The sequence below is a fragment of the Manacus candei genome, unplaced genomic scaffold (genome assembly GCF_025592945.1).
Source record: "Manacus candei isolate 608988 ecotype Guabito, Panama unplaced genomic scaffold, ASM2559294v1 h1tg000025l, whole genome shotgun sequence".
Taxonomy (NCBI): Eukaryota; Metazoa; Chordata; class Aves; order Passeriformes; family Pipridae; genus Manacus; species Manacus candei.
In genome coordinates this window covers 131,491-147,981 of record NW_026138073.1, presented here as the reverse complement: position 1 = coordinate 147,981, position 16,491 = coordinate 131,491, and the positions used below count along the sequence as shown (strand labels likewise).

The 16,491-nt window shown below is 40.7% G+C and overlaps 1 protein-coding gene across 2 annotated transcripts in view; it reads right to left on the bottom strand.

Annotated features, from left to right (window-relative positions):
• Positions 1–16,491, bottom strand: part of FGD5 (FYVE, RhoGEF and PH domain containing 5) — a 93,275-nt gene that overhangs the window by 39,950 nt on the left and 36,834 nt on the right. For both annotated transcript variants that reach the window (XM_051788854.1, XM_051788855.1), the window contains exons 3-5: positions 15,988–16,117; positions 7,795–7,853; positions 7,654–7,684 (exon numbers count right to left, since the gene is read on the bottom strand). In XM_051788854.1, coding sequence (XP_051644814.1) covers positions 7,654–7,684; positions 7,795–7,853; positions 15,988–16,117 — 220 coding nt within the window. The remainder of the gene's footprint in view (positions 1–7,653; positions 7,685–7,794; positions 7,854–15,987; positions 16,118–16,491) is intronic.

Below are 16,491 nucleotides of genomic sequence, written 5' to 3'. Positions count from 1 at the left end.
ACTGACTGTGGGCAAGAGCAGGTCTAAGTCTCCTCAGATTCATTCCTGGCTTTTCTGTTACTGTCAACTGCAATGTACACACTGACTCGCTATGAATTGGGATGACTGGACAATGTAATGGATACTAGCCAAAAGAAAAGTCACCCATACTATATGGGATTTAGCAACTATGACAGGTGAAGCATTTGTTTTCTGAAAAGCCACTAGAACTAGGCAAAAAAAGATTATGGTGACAATTTTCTTTTTGGTTAACTATATCCTAGATAAAACAATATTGTAAAAATTTCTGAAGGAGTATTACTATGTTTCCTAGTTATCTGGGTCTGATTTCCACCATGCGTCCTGCTATTAAATTTTCCATTTTTTCTGATGTGTGAGTTAGCCTATCTAACATCACGTTTCAGCCAGCATACACTCCAGAGACTTACCAATCAACTAAGCAAGTCAATCCGTCTTCTGGATGCTTTTCGTAACTCAAAGGAATCTGCAACCTTTCAAAGTCCTCGGTCATCATAATTAACACAGACTAGGGAAAGGGAAACAATCTAAAGGGTTCTTTCAGCTTTTTGTGCATGGGCAAGTGAATAGCTGTAGTAAGTTCACTACTGATGTGCTTAAGTAACCTATTATGTTACAGAGCTGTCATCTTTTCCAAATTAACATCGAACACATTGAACACTGTATTTGTCCATTTTCCACCACAGCTGAGCAACAAGATTAACACCCCTTTCCCACAGTATCTCAATGGATTTAATTAGTCATTAATTGCCTGCCCCCTTGATTATAATGAATTCTCAGACAAATTATTTAATTCCAGTTGCCTAGATAGCCAGCTTCCTAATGATTAATAAAAACCCTGCAGCATAACAGTAATCACTATAAACATCCATTAAAAAAATAATTATGTCACTGTTGAAAATGCTGAGTGCCTGGAAGGCCATTATTCAACTGCAGAGTGCTTTTGCAGTCTCACTAACTGTAATCAGTCACGGCAACTGAAGGTCTCCGAGTCTGTCACCCAAGCCCCATGTCTAAACTCAGAAGGTACCAAACACTGAGTCCATGTAATTCTCTGCTGGATCAAAACTTTCTGAGAACAGCTTCATGAACTGAAGTTGTTCAGTTTGAGGCTCTGGTGTGACAGCTACAGAGCTTAATCTCGTCCAGGGGCGGATGAGCCTACAGATCTCACTCCGGTCTTATGCCTGTACCTGCACCGGTATTTGTCTGTGCCTGGGAAAGCATAACCCAAGCCAGCTAGATGACATAAAAGGTTAGCAACTCTGCTATAAAAATACATTTTTGAAACATAAAACTTTTCATTGCATGTTGGGCACCCATAAATATGCCCTTTATAACCACCCAATGACCATATCCTTAATTTAACATCCCTGAAATAAACCCTACAAATAAGTAAGTGAAACGAAGAGGATCAAACCCAACAGCCACAAAGGAGGGATTTGTTGGATTTGTTTTTTTCTTCTTTTGTTTGTGCACATCACTAACACATACAAGTTACATTTTTACCCCCCAAGAATGCTTCTGAAGAATTCTATTCTCTGCTGGAAAGGAGGACTGTAACCTGGAACCTGTTATAAGAGTATGAGACAAGCAGGGTTAATTTCAACAACATCTCATGGTTTATGTGGAGCACAGCCTAACTGTCACATGCTTGGCTCCTGGAAGAGAATGTGATGCCCTCTCTGAGGTGATGAGGCTCACCGTAGGGTGCTGGGATATGAGATGCTTTATTGATGCTGGGAGTGCCTGACAATGCTAAGAGGAAATAGTGATTACAGGAGAGTTTAGGGGGGGAGAAAAAATTAGGTACCTAGCTCAGGGCTACAGAAAGGTACCCCGATTTACTTGGGATGAACAACCTGGAAACTTTTGTAGCAGGTAGTTATTTCCAGGTACTCTTTCAAAGAAGTCAGCAATGCCAGCAATGCACAGAGATTTTTGGTAGAGCACTTATCAAGGAAGTTCTCTGTCGGATTCAATATCTACACAAAATGCAGTGTTCTAATACACGAGCAAAAGGCGTAGTTAATAGGAGTTAGTTTTGGGTTTTGCTTCCAGGATTTTGTGAGCAGATGCAGAAACAGTAAGCTTGTGTATTATATCTCTCCAACAATGGGGGTGAATGTACTTTGGAACCCAGCTGCAAAAATCAGTTGTAGCGATCCTGTATGCATATCAAGAGCCATTTTGCAAGATGGATACATCCCATACATATTCAGATCTTTTTTGTGTTTCAGTCCGGCTGCCAGTTAGCCTTTATTAGCCTGAGAACATTTAACCTTGCAAGACCCCAGTGAAAGGAAGGAAAACTAATCTCTTGTCAGTTAAACCATTGTTTCAGGCAAGTATTTTCCCCAGGAGAAAAAACCTGCCTCTGTGTATGTGTGTATATGTATATATATATATCTGCTATGTTGGGTGATTCCTTTTCTTCAACTTCTACTTGAAAATAATTTGTAGTGCAGTAATTCAGTCTGGATCCAGAATATCTGTTTGTTTTTCTCTATATTACAGAGTAGACCAAGTTAGATCAGTTCATCCAATGGGGATGAATGAATGGGGATGAATGAATCCCTAGGGAATGGAGGACTATTGCAACCAGTCTAGTTGGGGTAGTCAGGAAATAACAGAACCAAAATTAGTCTCTACCTTCACTGTAAAAAGCTGATGGTTCTGCCACCTACAATAGGCCAAAAGCAACTATGTAGATTAGAAAGGTGAGTAAGCTGGAGGAGAGAAAGTCAGGATTTTGACTTAAAAGTGTAGCTAAACAGACAGCTCTATTTGAAAGAAAACCTTTTAAAATTGTCCAAGGAATGCTAGATCTCCTTGGTTTTCTGTTGTTATTTGTTCATCTTCTAAAACAACAGTGTAGACAATGCTAATCCAGTCATAATGGAAATCTTAGTTCTTGCATATTGACCATAATGGAAGGAGAATAGAAGGAGAAAGGAGTACACCATTAATATGAGCTTTGCCAATAGTAATATTTAGTCCTGTGGTTTGACCAGCAGTTGATCTGCCCATGGCAATTGAGGTTCCTTCTCCCTGGCTCTCAGCACTGTGTTCCTGACATCAGGCCTGCATTTGAGGCAGAAACCATGACTTTCTAGTAGAAGATGGTGACTGTAGAGCAAAGCCACTCTTTAACAGGTCAAGAGAAATATCTGAAATAAATAGTATTTCTGTGAACAAAAAGTGCACATTATACTAGAAAGACCAGATTGCTAGACTGTGGCTGGATTAGAAAAGCTCTGAATGCCTGCAGTCTGAGTAATATGTTCCAGATCTTGAGTGCTGAAACAAAGTCTCTACCTGCTCTTTATTCCATTGTCTCACTGGGAGGAACAAAGCTTCTCCCTGCAGTCATGCACAAAGCAGAATAGAGCTCAACTGCTTCCCAGATTATGAATTATCTTCATGTTGTTGATAATGAGGGAAAGAAATCTTAACTCAAAAGGAGTCAATGCAATGCCTTGAAGAAGTTAATAATCTGCTGTTCTTGCAGCCACCTGCCAGAGAAAAACTATGTAAATTTATACCAACCAAAGGTCTGATCTCTATTGCTGTCATGGCTGAATCAGCTTTCTCTGCTTATACCTCTGGTCCATATCAAAGAACAAGAAAGGTCTGATGGGTGAATAAGTTCCCCTAGGATATTTCTACAAATTTCAAGAATATATTTGTGAGTTTCCATTATGGAACAACACTGGAAAAAAAAGTAAAAAGGAAGTGAGTGTAGAAAGCAGAAGTATTAGTGGAAAACCATGGGCATTTTTCTGCCTGAGTCCCCACCTGGGGATAGTGGCACTTCAGCTGCACAAATCCTGTCTGCACACAGCATGTTTACCTTGCTTACACCACAGTACCCACCTGGCATCCAGATTTTCATACTCTTCAGTAAAGTACATACATACATACATCAACATACATGCATCCAAAAGTCATTTTACTTGTATATCTAGAATTGCAATTGCTTCCCAAGTCAAGCTGATATTTTAATGGACTGATAATATTGGGAAGTCATTCATATTTGATGCTTTGTGAGGGGGCCAGGGAGGAAAACGTGAAATCTTGTTGCAACCCAAACTATGCAACTGAAGTCTATACTAATTGCATAAAATGGTGCAGGCTTTTACAACCATGTTCACTTTTAAAGTGAAGGTGGATTCAACAGACATTGCATATTGCAGAATCTAAGGGACATCTAGACATTACAGCTGAGAGGAGGCTGAAGAGTTCAAAGGAGGAGAATAAAGTCTCCATATTAAAGTTGAATGCAGACATGAGGCTCTGTACAGTATCCTGTGAGCCAGGTCTGACTCATGGTGGTGCTTGGAGGTATCTGCATCACAGCCATCAGCCTCTCTGCTAATGATGAAAGTGGCACCCCTGAATTAAAAAGTGGCACATCTCCTGTAGCAGACTGAATGACCCCTGCTCTGCATGAAACAGTGATCTTATGAAATTTCTCAATACTGAGCTCAGCAGAAACAATGCCAGATGAACAGCAGAAAATGCTATCACAGCAGCCACAATTAGTCTCTTATCCTGCCATGCAGGGCACAATCTAGGTCAGGACCCCTGACCTCAGCACACATTCACATGCAGCCAAATACACACATTCATCCAAAACACTGCAAATGAATTTCAAAACCAGCAGGCTGTATCGTATGCACTGAGAATACTGTATCAGTGGGGCTTGTTTCCAGGGAATTGTCCTGATGCCAGATGTACTAGTGTGGCTTCTCTCTCCTTTTAAGAGATAGACACATTATCTGAAAACTATTTTGGCTCAACATTCCTACTGTGGAAGCTCCGTGGCCAATACATAGCTATTTTCCCACTGCCGATAAACACAACAATGAATATATAAATGAGAAAAAACCCCAGGCTAAGTGAGTGAGGGCAAGCTATTCTTTGTAACAGTGTGTCTTTTAGGCTTTTATAAGAGCTTCAGAGGGTCTAACAACCAGCTAGTTCTTCATTTAGCCAGCATGTTCCACTCACTAAAACATTTGATTAGGAAAGTAATGACTTGATTGGTCCAGCAGAACTTTGAACATCATCCAAGAAATTTACAGTAATAAAAAAGACTCAGCAAATCATTCACTTGGAGTGTAAATAATTAGAAAGATGGAATTCTGTTTTGTCTAACATGTCCAAAGGTACATAACTACATAACAGGTATTTTTTGTTCTTGAGAATTTGCTACCCACAAGAATTCTGAAACTTGAGTTTAATCATGAGGCTGTCATGAATTAATGAGGCTGACTTTATGATAATCTGCATTTAGGTACCTTTGAGTTAGAGACTGGAGCACTATAATGATTTTGTTCTTTTTTATTTCCTAAGATTCATTTTGCAGTCAGAAGCCTTGGGATACCCAGTGTAGGGTTGAATTCCAAACTGTTCTGAAGGCTGGAGAACCAGCACATATCTATTCTATCATATTCGTATCCATGCCTTCATATACTTAGGAAGCATAAATCTGAGTCTTGGTGTTTCTAAGAATTGTGGTCCACTGTTATGAGGAAAATGTAAACCAGGAAATAGGATCAACTTTGAATGGGGATGTGCTGGGGCTGATGTTTTTTTTCAGTGCAGGGCTGTCTTTTAGGTACCTTAATTCAATAAATGCCTTGGAGGGAAGTAATAATGACCTCAAAGGGGTTTATGCATACAAAAAAAGGACGATTTTACGTACAAAAGCCAAAGGCAAAATAAAAATGAACATGGTACACTATAAAGCAAATGGTTGATTGCATACAGACTGGGACTGTGAGGCAATCTGAGTCACCCTAAATTTGATTTGTGCACATCTTGTAAACTCATTTGAAATAGACTAGCTGAAGGGAAGTATATGAACCAGACTCTCGGTGATGCATGAAACTTTAGGCTCAGAAAGCCACCTGCAGCATTTTTGTTCAAGAGTGAGCACTAAGAAATAATATCAAGTGCAGCCTGCATTACTGGGGAAGAAAAATAGGAGAAAAGAATGACAAAGTTTGAGGATTAAATAATCCTGAAGGAAATTCAAAGACTAATCAAATTCTGAAAACTAAATTGTGAATACCAAGAGATCACGGACTTGGACTACAAGGTCCTGCCAGTTCCATTTGCTCAGACCAAAATGAGTTCTTAAGTCGCTGCTCCAGAGAATTGCATTACCTTTGAGTAGGGCAAGTAACAGCTAACCTTTTAGATTATTATCACTACTACCACACCAACTGATATGGAGTTTGTGAGCTAACACAGTGTTTCCAGTCTTTCAGTTCAATAGCAGAGTGGGTGTATGGAAATGTCATCATTTTGGCAATCAATCAGTTTATTAAAGTCTCCACTGAAAGGCCAAACAGATTCTGTTATGCTGAACGAATAGCAGCTACAGCCAAGCCTGGACATGAGATGGGAAACTGCTCCTGCTGCAGTGTTAAGAAAAGCCCTTTTTTCCTTTCTGAAAAGAGCTTGGGTGTGGTTTATTTCCTTGCCTTTCTCACCAATACATGGGTTTACATGAGAAGATGAAACTTGAGACATGAAGATGAACATTTAGAAAGTGTTTTCATGAGAACACTGGTGATGGGAAACAGAGAAGTGTTTGCCTGAGCTGAGGAATGTTGTCAAGGAAGCCCTTGGTCCTAACTGGCCATGAGTGGGGTGCTGTACCTTGACAGTAGTTTGATGACTCTCTGTTCACTCATGGCTGCTTCTGAAATATGCCAGTGGGACTTGTGTCAACAGCAAATGTGCAGTGAAGCATGATTTTTTGCTGATGTGACTATTCCTAACGCTATTTAAATACAGAAGAATATGGGAAAAGGGGTATTTTGATTTATTGTACCTTTTTGCACTATGGCAGTATGGAAAAACCTCTGTTAGGCAATATTATCCCTGCACTCTGAGGGACTTACACATTGTAAAATTGGTAACGGTTTCTCTAGATTTTCAGAATAATACGTTGGGCAACAGGTGAATATGAAGATCCAACAGCAGTTGGGGTGGGAAATGTAACAATGCTGTGACTATGGCTTTCCAGATTGAACATGGAAAAGAACAGATAAACCCATAAACCAGTGGGTTTATGCTACACAAGAGCTCTCTATCAGGCCTTATACTTCTGTGTGTTCTCTCATTCGTTTCTGACACCAGAGTTTGTATTTTCCATGTGGTGACTACCTGTGTCACAGTGTGGATATCCAGCCCATACTGGCTATTACCAATACTGCATTATCAAAAAAAAAAAAAGCTCAAAAGGAAGCAGAGTGAATCCATTCAAACCAAATCACCATCCTTCATAGCTCTGCATCCATCAGTCTCGCTCTGAGGAAAGAGTGTTCACTCCTGTTTATCACCATCTCTTTCTCTTCACTAGGCTTATTCTGCATCTTACACCAGTCTGAGAGCCCCAGCAAGCATTGTTGACCAACGCTTTTCCCTCTGAATGATAAATTTATAGATTTGATGATCTGCAGCAAGAGCAGATTAATGGCAGACATATTCCTTTGCAATGGTTCACAGTAAGCCATTCCTTCTTAAATTCTCCTCAATCCCATCAGTGTTTCTATGTCTTCTAAACTGCAGCTAAGTAAAATGTTATTTAGGCTTCAGTAATTAAAATTATTTACTTACCATGTGTAACAGCTGGAGCATCTCCACATATCTGAGGAAAGAGACAAACTTTTATTAATTGCTATCAAATGAATATGGAAGCGTGGGCTGCCTAGCTTCAACTTTAGAATAGCAACAGATAGTTTGTAACTATGAACTCACACTTTTTCTGAAGACATCAACTCCTGGGCAATGAGGTAAGCTCTGGACTGGCCTTCTTTCTGTCAACAGAAAAAGTCAGAGACAATTAAGAGATATCTCATTCCAAGAAGTAAAGCAGTGTTAAAGAGCACTTTGAACTGACATATTTTGTCAGTAAAAATAGTGACTAGACTTTTATTCTTTGTTGTTCAGTGTCTGGCATCCTGGACTTCTTTCCATGACAGGCCATTTCCCCAATTCAAATACTCGTATAGCACAAAACAATAGCTGCCAATGCAGATATCAAGTTTGTGTTGTTATTGAAAATGGACAACAAATTTCTCTTGATTTTTACAGGTCCAAAATTTGTCAAAGAAGCAGAAAGTGCTTAACTTTAAACAGACTAGCTTCATGGCTGTCACGGCTCATACTACGTGGAAAAGGGAGTTCTTTATCAAAATGGTCATATTCCAAACTGTTCTGACTGCTGTGCGTGAGAGCTGGGGAAGCAAATGGGGCAAAGGGCTTTATTGCATGATAAACAAAATGTCTAAATGAAATGGCCATAAATATCTCCAGAAGTAGTTCAGTACTTCACCAGACAACACTGAAATCTCAGTGGCATCTACTTAACTGGTGGGCATCTTGGAAGACACAGTGAACTGTGAAAGCAAAGTGTATGGCGCTGAGGTGCAAGTGGCTAATTAGGGCATTTTGCTCATACTTCATGACTCTTCCTTATGATAAGAGATGAACAAAGCATAGAAATATGTACTGAAAGGAATGTTCTAGGAAAAGTTTGGCTTTTTTACCAGTGGCGAAGTAGGGAGCTAAACCAGTGGTCTAAAAGCAGTAAATAAAACAGCCCTCAGTGTCCTAAAGTGGACTCAGGTGAAATGAGAGCAGCATCAAGTCTTTGTGACAGTGCTTGCCAGACCAAGTATGCTGGGAAGAAGACTCAGTGAAGCAGAAAGCCAAGGGTCCCCACATGGCTGCACAGCCTCCATCTGCTAAGCAAAGGCATGCACTGAGGCTGGAGGGCAGCTTCTGGAGAGGGAGCTGGGAAGGAGCCATACCACAGGGCTGGGCACATGACTGGCTGCAGAGAGTTAAGATTTCTAAAAAGGTGGCAGCTTGGAGGTGTTACAATAATCACTTGGACTTTGTTTCAGAAACTTGATGGTTGAGGGACCTGCACTCCCTCTATCCCCTGTTCCCAGAAGTCTGTCTCTAGATACTGTTGTCTATCTCAGAGTTCATTTCCTAGTTTAAGAAACAGCAATTAAATAACACAAGACAGGCAATGCCTAGATGCACTCTCTGACTTGCCCTGTGACAGGCCATGTGACACTGAGGTCCCTGAATTTTGTCTCTTGGCTAAGACATATTAATCATAAAAGCTGATGGCACTTTGGTGACAGTGCCAGTCACTGCCCTCTGGGCCCAGTGCCAGCTCTTAGTTGTGCTGATCTAGTTGTTTGCATGACCTTGATCAGAACCAGACTGGTCTCCTGATCCAGCTTAAAAAATTGTGGGGCTGGGGGCAAATCTGCCTCCATGGGGCTGGAATGGGGTTGTTTGGCCTATGAGCAGCACAAGCAGATCACAGAACAATTCACTAAACCCCAGAAGCATTAGTACTGGACAAGTCACTTCTCTGGTGTACTCAGGGAGTGACCCTTTGCATTTCAAAAGCGGGGAAACTACTGAAGACTTGGAATCAGCAGCTTCATCCTTGTGCATGCCACTGGCTTGCCATACTGACACGGACAAACTACATCTCTCTGTCCGTCTTAGTATGTGCATGTCATTTCACATGCTGCTCAGGGTAGGGGTATTGGACCTTGATGGTACCCAATCAGAGGCTTATCACAATTTCATAAGCTTCAACCTCTGAGCTGAGTGACTTCATAATGCCCCTGTTGTAACTATCACGCACTATGAAGCAGTTAACAGTGATTCCACAGTGGTGCCAATAGTAAACTGAGGTGTTACAAGAACAAATGACTTTTTCAGGCTGGCTTTGTGAATCAGTGAGAGAGAAGGAGAAGCTGTCCACATCTGTCTCCCAACCCCTGTCCTTGAAGAGCTAGATTGCAGCTCTCCTGGGGAATCTGTGTAATTGTGTAAATCAAGAGCTGCCCCTTGAAAGGCATATGAATTAGGGGCTTCTTCGAAGCACACAAGTCTTGTCATTTGCAGCTTCAGCATGTTTCAGTTTTGTGTGTGTGTGTGTGAGCATGAGTGCATATTTTAATATGTGAAGGTTAAAGGTTTGCAAAACAGAATGATTAATGGAGTCTGGAAACCAAGCCCACCAGGTGGAAATGGCTAAGGAGCAGCAAAAGCAGTGTTATATACTGTTGCTGTGATTCAGTAGCTGTCCTGCTTGTCGTGAGACCTTTGAGGTTCAGCTTAGTGTTCCCTGTTTGTGTGCGGTGCAGGTCCCCTCCATCTGCCATATGGGGTTGCTGGCTCCCTTTTTGTCCACTGCCTTTTATTGTGATACCTGGGAGAAGGGTGGAGCATCTTACCTCCAGTGCTGCCTTTTCACAAGACCAGCATACAGAGATTGTTCCCTATATGTATGAAGTTCCCCTTCATTTCTCCAGCACACCAACAGTCTAGGCAGGATTAGATATATTAAACCAAAAGTCCTAAATGACTAGCCAGAATGCTTTGGGGTTTCATTGGCATAAAATCCAACCGTGTCTGATCTGAATTCCTCTCTTTTATACCATTTCGCTCTGTGGTTACATGCTATTCACCTCATTACAGACTTTCATATATTGCCACCAGGGTCCACATGTCTCCTATGCTAGTTTTATCCAGTTCCTTTTAACATATTGCTGGATTTAGACTAAACTCAACAGTATTTGCATACAGATTGGTTCACTTTTAGATTTCCAATACAGTTAACTGACAGACAGATCTGTGTTCTGGATGAAAGAAATGTCTTTATGTTCCAGCTATGGCTTTATTACTTTTTCTAGGATCTGTATTAATTTATTTCCTGAGTGCTTTAAAGACTATAATTCTTACAGGTATTCACACATATTAATCACATTCTTTTCGTATTATTTTACTGAGAATCCCTTCAGTTCTTCACATAAAACTCCCTCCTGTGTTTACAGACCAATTTAAGAGAGCATTCTTAATTGTTCCTTTGCCTAGTGGCTTAACGTAGAGTTTGCTGTATATCTTTCCTAACTATAACAGAGTTCTTAAAATAGCTATTGTTGCTTCAATATGCTCAGCACTGTGTTTACCCAGCCACTGCTTTCTCCTTCCAAAGGCACCCTGTAAAGGGAGACTCTGCCTCCTTTTGCTGTGGGGCAAATTGTGCCATTGATCACAGTCTAAATGCCTTCCATTGACTAGTGGGGTTATTTTTAAGCCTGTTGCTTTGTTTGATCAGCATATATCATACATCTTTAGTATTTGTGTGACACCATCTGGATGAAGCAGCATGATGGAAATAGCTCTTGAAGCCCAGTCCAAGACATTATGCTTTGTTGTGTCATTACAGGACCATAAGTATGGCTGTCTGCAAGATGCTGGAAAAATAAGTTCTTAAATTAGCAAGTGGGTTCCCATGCTTTATCCATCCCCACTGATCCCAAAACCTGTGCTTCATCTGTCTGTATTTCTTATATGCACATCACCCTAAGGCCTCTGCTGCATCTCTGCTGTCATTCATCCCGCAGGTGTCTGCCCTTCCCCAAACCTAACCTACTTCCCCAAATAGAGCTGTTAATGTAGTAGTAGTAGTAGTAATGTAATAGGAAGGGAGATGCATTCCTGATACTATCATATCAGTGAATTCCTTTAAAGGCTTCCCTTTAAAGGTTCCCACAGTGAACTGAAAGGCTAGCACCTAACTTTCTGCCTTGCCTGCATGTTTGATCACTAATCTGCATAAGATGGTTTTTTCTCTTCTCTGGATGCAGCATAAAAATCACTTCTCCCTGCTGGTTCCTTATCTTCAGCCAGCCAAGGGTTAGGTGTGGTAAAAGAATTGTCTCGGGAATCCTTTCAGTTTTATAATAATTGGAGGTTTTATAAGGTTAGTGACAAAAGGCATCAAATGCACAGAAGATTCAGTCCTAAAAAGTACCTAGAAGAAAGGAACTGTCTGAAGACTTTTGCCTGAAGATTCTGACCCTAAAGTGAGGGGCACGAGCTACAGAGGGATAGCTGATGATTCAGTATACGGCAGCATCTTCCTCAAAAGTACACTTCCAAGATCTATTTCTGATCTTCTTTTTAAAACTGGAAATTCTGAAACTGCTACAGAAACTAAGTTCTGCCAAAGGGAACTCTATTTAAAGTTGGTGTCTAGTCGAATCTTAACTATTAAGCTCATTTACCGTATAATTCCTTTAATGCTCATTAGCTGAGTGGGTCCCAGATGGATCTATTTTTTTTTTTTTTAGCAGTAAAAAGCAATCATGAAGTTCAGGTTTGAATCCAGCTCAATGATGATAAGAAAAATCTGGGGTTCTGCATCCTGGACCTTGAGCATTTGTCTAGTGAGTGAAGGTTCAGATGTAGGAGATGAAGAGAAAGTCCTTATTTTACTAGGCATGAGTTTTCTGTTCCTAACTGGAATCTCTAATTCCAATATTATTTTCTGTAGGCAGCTCAGATGCCATCATACAACCTTGAGAGCCCAGTACAGAAAAGCCATGTGTCACCTTCTGATAAATTGGTAAGGATTTAATTAAATGAACACATATAAAAGACATATGAATAAGAGGTGGTCCAGGACCATCTTCTAAATTAGATTAGCAGGAGAAAAAAAAGGAGTGAATCTCCATCAGTAGTGTAAGTGAAGGGCACCGCTCTTCGTAATATAATCCAGTAGAATCTCAAAGGTTGAGAAAACTTACAGCATTCCCTGTCTCTGAGTTCTCTAAGTTGTTATGATATGCCAGCAGAGTGAAGAGAAGGAAATAAAGAGCCTTTTTAACCAGAAATAATGAATTTTCACTGTTACTCTTATACAGAAGAATCAGGACTACCATGTGACTTCTGATGACAAATGCTAGACTTCTCAGGGTCTGAGGTACTCCCAGTGGAATAAAGGCAAAAATTCAAAATCCACCTCCTGTTTTACATTTTTATACCTGCCCCATTCTAAATAGGTTTTTAATAATGAAAATTCCTCTAACAGAGATGAAAGCCTCTCTTTTTGCTCTTTAAAATAAAGTTGATAATGTAAAAAATACCACAACAGATACTACTGGCTGTGTTTCAGATTGTTTACAGTGCAGGGGCTCTAGCAGCCCCTGAAAATTTCTCCCCACTTGCATGAGTCTGGTCCCCAGGAGAGCATGGATTCAAAGGAGATGAGCTGTTGAAACAATACTAGGAAATGTGTGTACAAAGCTAACTTTTTAAACTAAATTTACTTGTAAAAATGAGCTTAAAAAGAAACATTAGAGGAAAAAATCTGCTTCAAACTGGAAGTCTTGAGATTCTCCAGCAAACAAGCTAAGAGAAAGCAGATGAGCAAAACCAAAGCATGCTCCTTGCATTTTGGTACAGAAATTCACTCATGACCGCGAAAGGCAGCAGATAGAATTCAGCTCAATGTAAATGAAATTCATGTATCTGGACACGGGGGGAGATTTTATAATCGAGGCTGTTTCATGCATTTATTTAAACCAAGTTTCCCTGAGGAGCAGAAAAACAGAAATCAAACAAACAAACCCCAGAAGATTCTTTTTTTTTTTGGCATGTGCGTATGTGTCTTTTAAAATCCAAATTTGATTCTTAGCCTGCCAGCCCTAAATGGCTGTTTTGACAAGATTAGCTCATTTTGAAATCCTATTTTTGCATCCAGACCAATACGTGTCTGCCAATTCTCCCCAAGTGACAGTGTATCTGAACTCTTTCATATTGTACAGCCACTCCCAGGCATTTTGTTCCAAGAGATACATCACTTCATCAGGGAGCTGGACAAGTTCTTTGCACTTTGGCATTATAGAAGCAGGTTTTGATAGAGCAGCTAATGTTCCCTTGGCACATAGAAGACTGGTGTGAGAAGACAATAAGCAGAGGCAGGAGCAGCAGGGTAGGAAAAACAGTCCTCTATGAAGTCCTCTGTAAAGACACCAGTGCTTCCTGAGACATGAGCACTCACTGGTTCGTCAGCTGGCTTGGAAATATGGCCTGCAGTAAAGTGAAGCTGTTTTAAGAGAGCTCCCCAAGAGCTTGCGGAAGTCTGGTACTGGGTACTGTGATCCTTGCTGACAGTCAGCTTGAGAAGCAAAGGCCAACAAAGCAACCACACCTGTTCTGATGTTCTCTATCAGCCATGTGCAAACAGTTTGTGTTCTGAAGAGTGGGAGAGATACCTCCAGTTAGACTCTGAAGCACATACTTGTTCTCTAAGTGCTGCCTTCTTCTCTGACAGCCACACAGTGTGGTTACACCAGGGCAACAGAACAATTAAAATACATGAGATGCAATAAGGGAGACATTTAGAAAAACATTATTTCCCAGTGTCTTTAGTAAAACCCTACAAGAAGTGGCAATAAAATTGTTTTTAGCAGTCTTGAATTTACTTCCCAGTGCACAGTGATTGCATGCATTCCCTTGTGAACTCAAGTCAAAGTTTTATAGTCACTTCACAACTACCATCACGAGATGCTGAGAAATCTAGTCATCTTAGATAAGACACTAGGGTACACTCTAGAAATGCTAGTGGTTTGTCAGCTAACTAATAGGAAACTATCTGAAAAGAAAAATGTTTTTCACTTAATGGGGAATGTCAGAAATTTAAAGGCTTTTCCCTTTCCAAAACAGTGTGAAAGCAACAACCAACCAGCAAATAAAACCTCACAAATCTCAGAGGAAAAAAGATTGATTGTGACTGTTTCACTTGTTTCATGTCATCATGAAGATCAAACCACAGTCTTTTCCACTGGTACCAGAGGCAGTTTAGCACCCTGCAGGCTAGACATAACTGAGATATGGCATGTGGGGAAATCAAAGGAAGCTATTTCCCCTCCAAGATTAAAGCAACAGCAATTTAGGTTACCTTTCAATGTCATTCTGCTTGCAGTTTCTATTTTCTGTTTCTAAAGAACTGGTGTCCTGGTAGGGGGGAAACTATGCTTCCCTCTTCATACTGGCCTCTAAACAAAGCTTCACGTTCTGGCAATGCCTGAAGAGATCTGATCTTCCTAGAATCAATCTACTTATGCTTTTCCTTGACAGAGTTGACCCTTATTTAGCCATCATTTGGATTTGGAGGCTCATCTGCACAGACTTTTTCAGGCTCTGACACATGCTCATGACCAAACACAAGCTATCTATAATCAGGAAGTTGTATAGCTGTGTTGACACTGAGAGACCAGGACAAAATGAAAGGCAGAGAGAGGTGCAGGTAATCAGGATTTGCTGTTTTCCTATGCAGCCTTAGTGCCTGGGGCTCAAATTGGAAGACTTCAGAAGAACATACCCATTTGTTGCATGCATACCAAATGAGCTATGCACTGTGTGCTTGTACAGTAACCCAAGGGTAGGCTCACGTTGGTTTTTAAGCACAGACACGCGTACACATGCACGCATGCGCACACACGCCCTCCAGTGAAAAACGAAGGTAAATTTGTGCCTAAGCCTGCTCAATGCCATTTGTTTAACAACTGCACTGTTAGTCAGCTTACTGGAGATTAAAACAGCCTTAAATGGTCTTAAGATGTGGTCACATTTCCATGATCTTCCCCATAATTTGTTTAAGAGCTGTTTTATTAATCAGAAATCAGTAAAATAAACCCAAATACAAGTGGATTTTCCTGTAATGAGAGAATTGTGAGATGGCAGAGACCTACTAAATAGTTTACTCCAGCCAAAGCAAAACTGGTTCCAATACGGTATTTGTCTTTTTTTTACTCAGTGGAGTTTTAAATTTTCAAGATTGCAGCTAAATCCTTTGGAGCGAGACATTTTTCCTGACATTGAAGTCAGGACTTTCTTGCTGTTTATGCTGCCTCCACTATCTGTCTTTGGACTACATTCTTTGCCTTTGCCACATGCTATAGGGGCAAATTGCTGTTAACACACCGGGGGAGTAAAGGACTGATGGCTCTGACATTCCTAAATGAGCATGAGACAAAGAGCCTAGAGAGTTGAGAATCCAGATCCTTCTGCTAACTGCTTTTTCCTCTCCAGCTTTCATGCAGTCCCCATTTTTGGGACTTTTACCTTGTTGATGAGGCTGGGATCACCAGGGCTGCTCTCCTCCTCTTCTGAACTTCTCTGCTCCTCATCTGATGTGACAACTTCCATTGGTATCATGGAAACTGGGCATACCTTGTAAGGCTCAGTGTAGGCACTGCAGAGAGAATAAGAACAGACTAGCTCAGTGGTATTATTCCCTCAGTTCGGAGTAAAAAGTTCATACTTAGTTGCAACCAGAACTGCTTTGTTCCTCCCTAGTCAACCCCTCAAAATCGATGCAGTAAAATCATGCTATCATCTCAGTGCTTATTAAAAATGGAAGTTAGATGTTGTAACAATGGGTTTTTCTGGGAAAACAGAATGATGAGAAAAGTATAACTGTAATACCAATGGTATCAATCAAACTACAAGATACTCAGATCCCAGAATCCTCAAGTTGTTTCCAGGAAATCTGAATTCAGCTCCAGAAACCTCGAGAAAGCTGTGCAGTAAGAGTACTGGATCCAGTATGCAATACAGGCCAGTGGC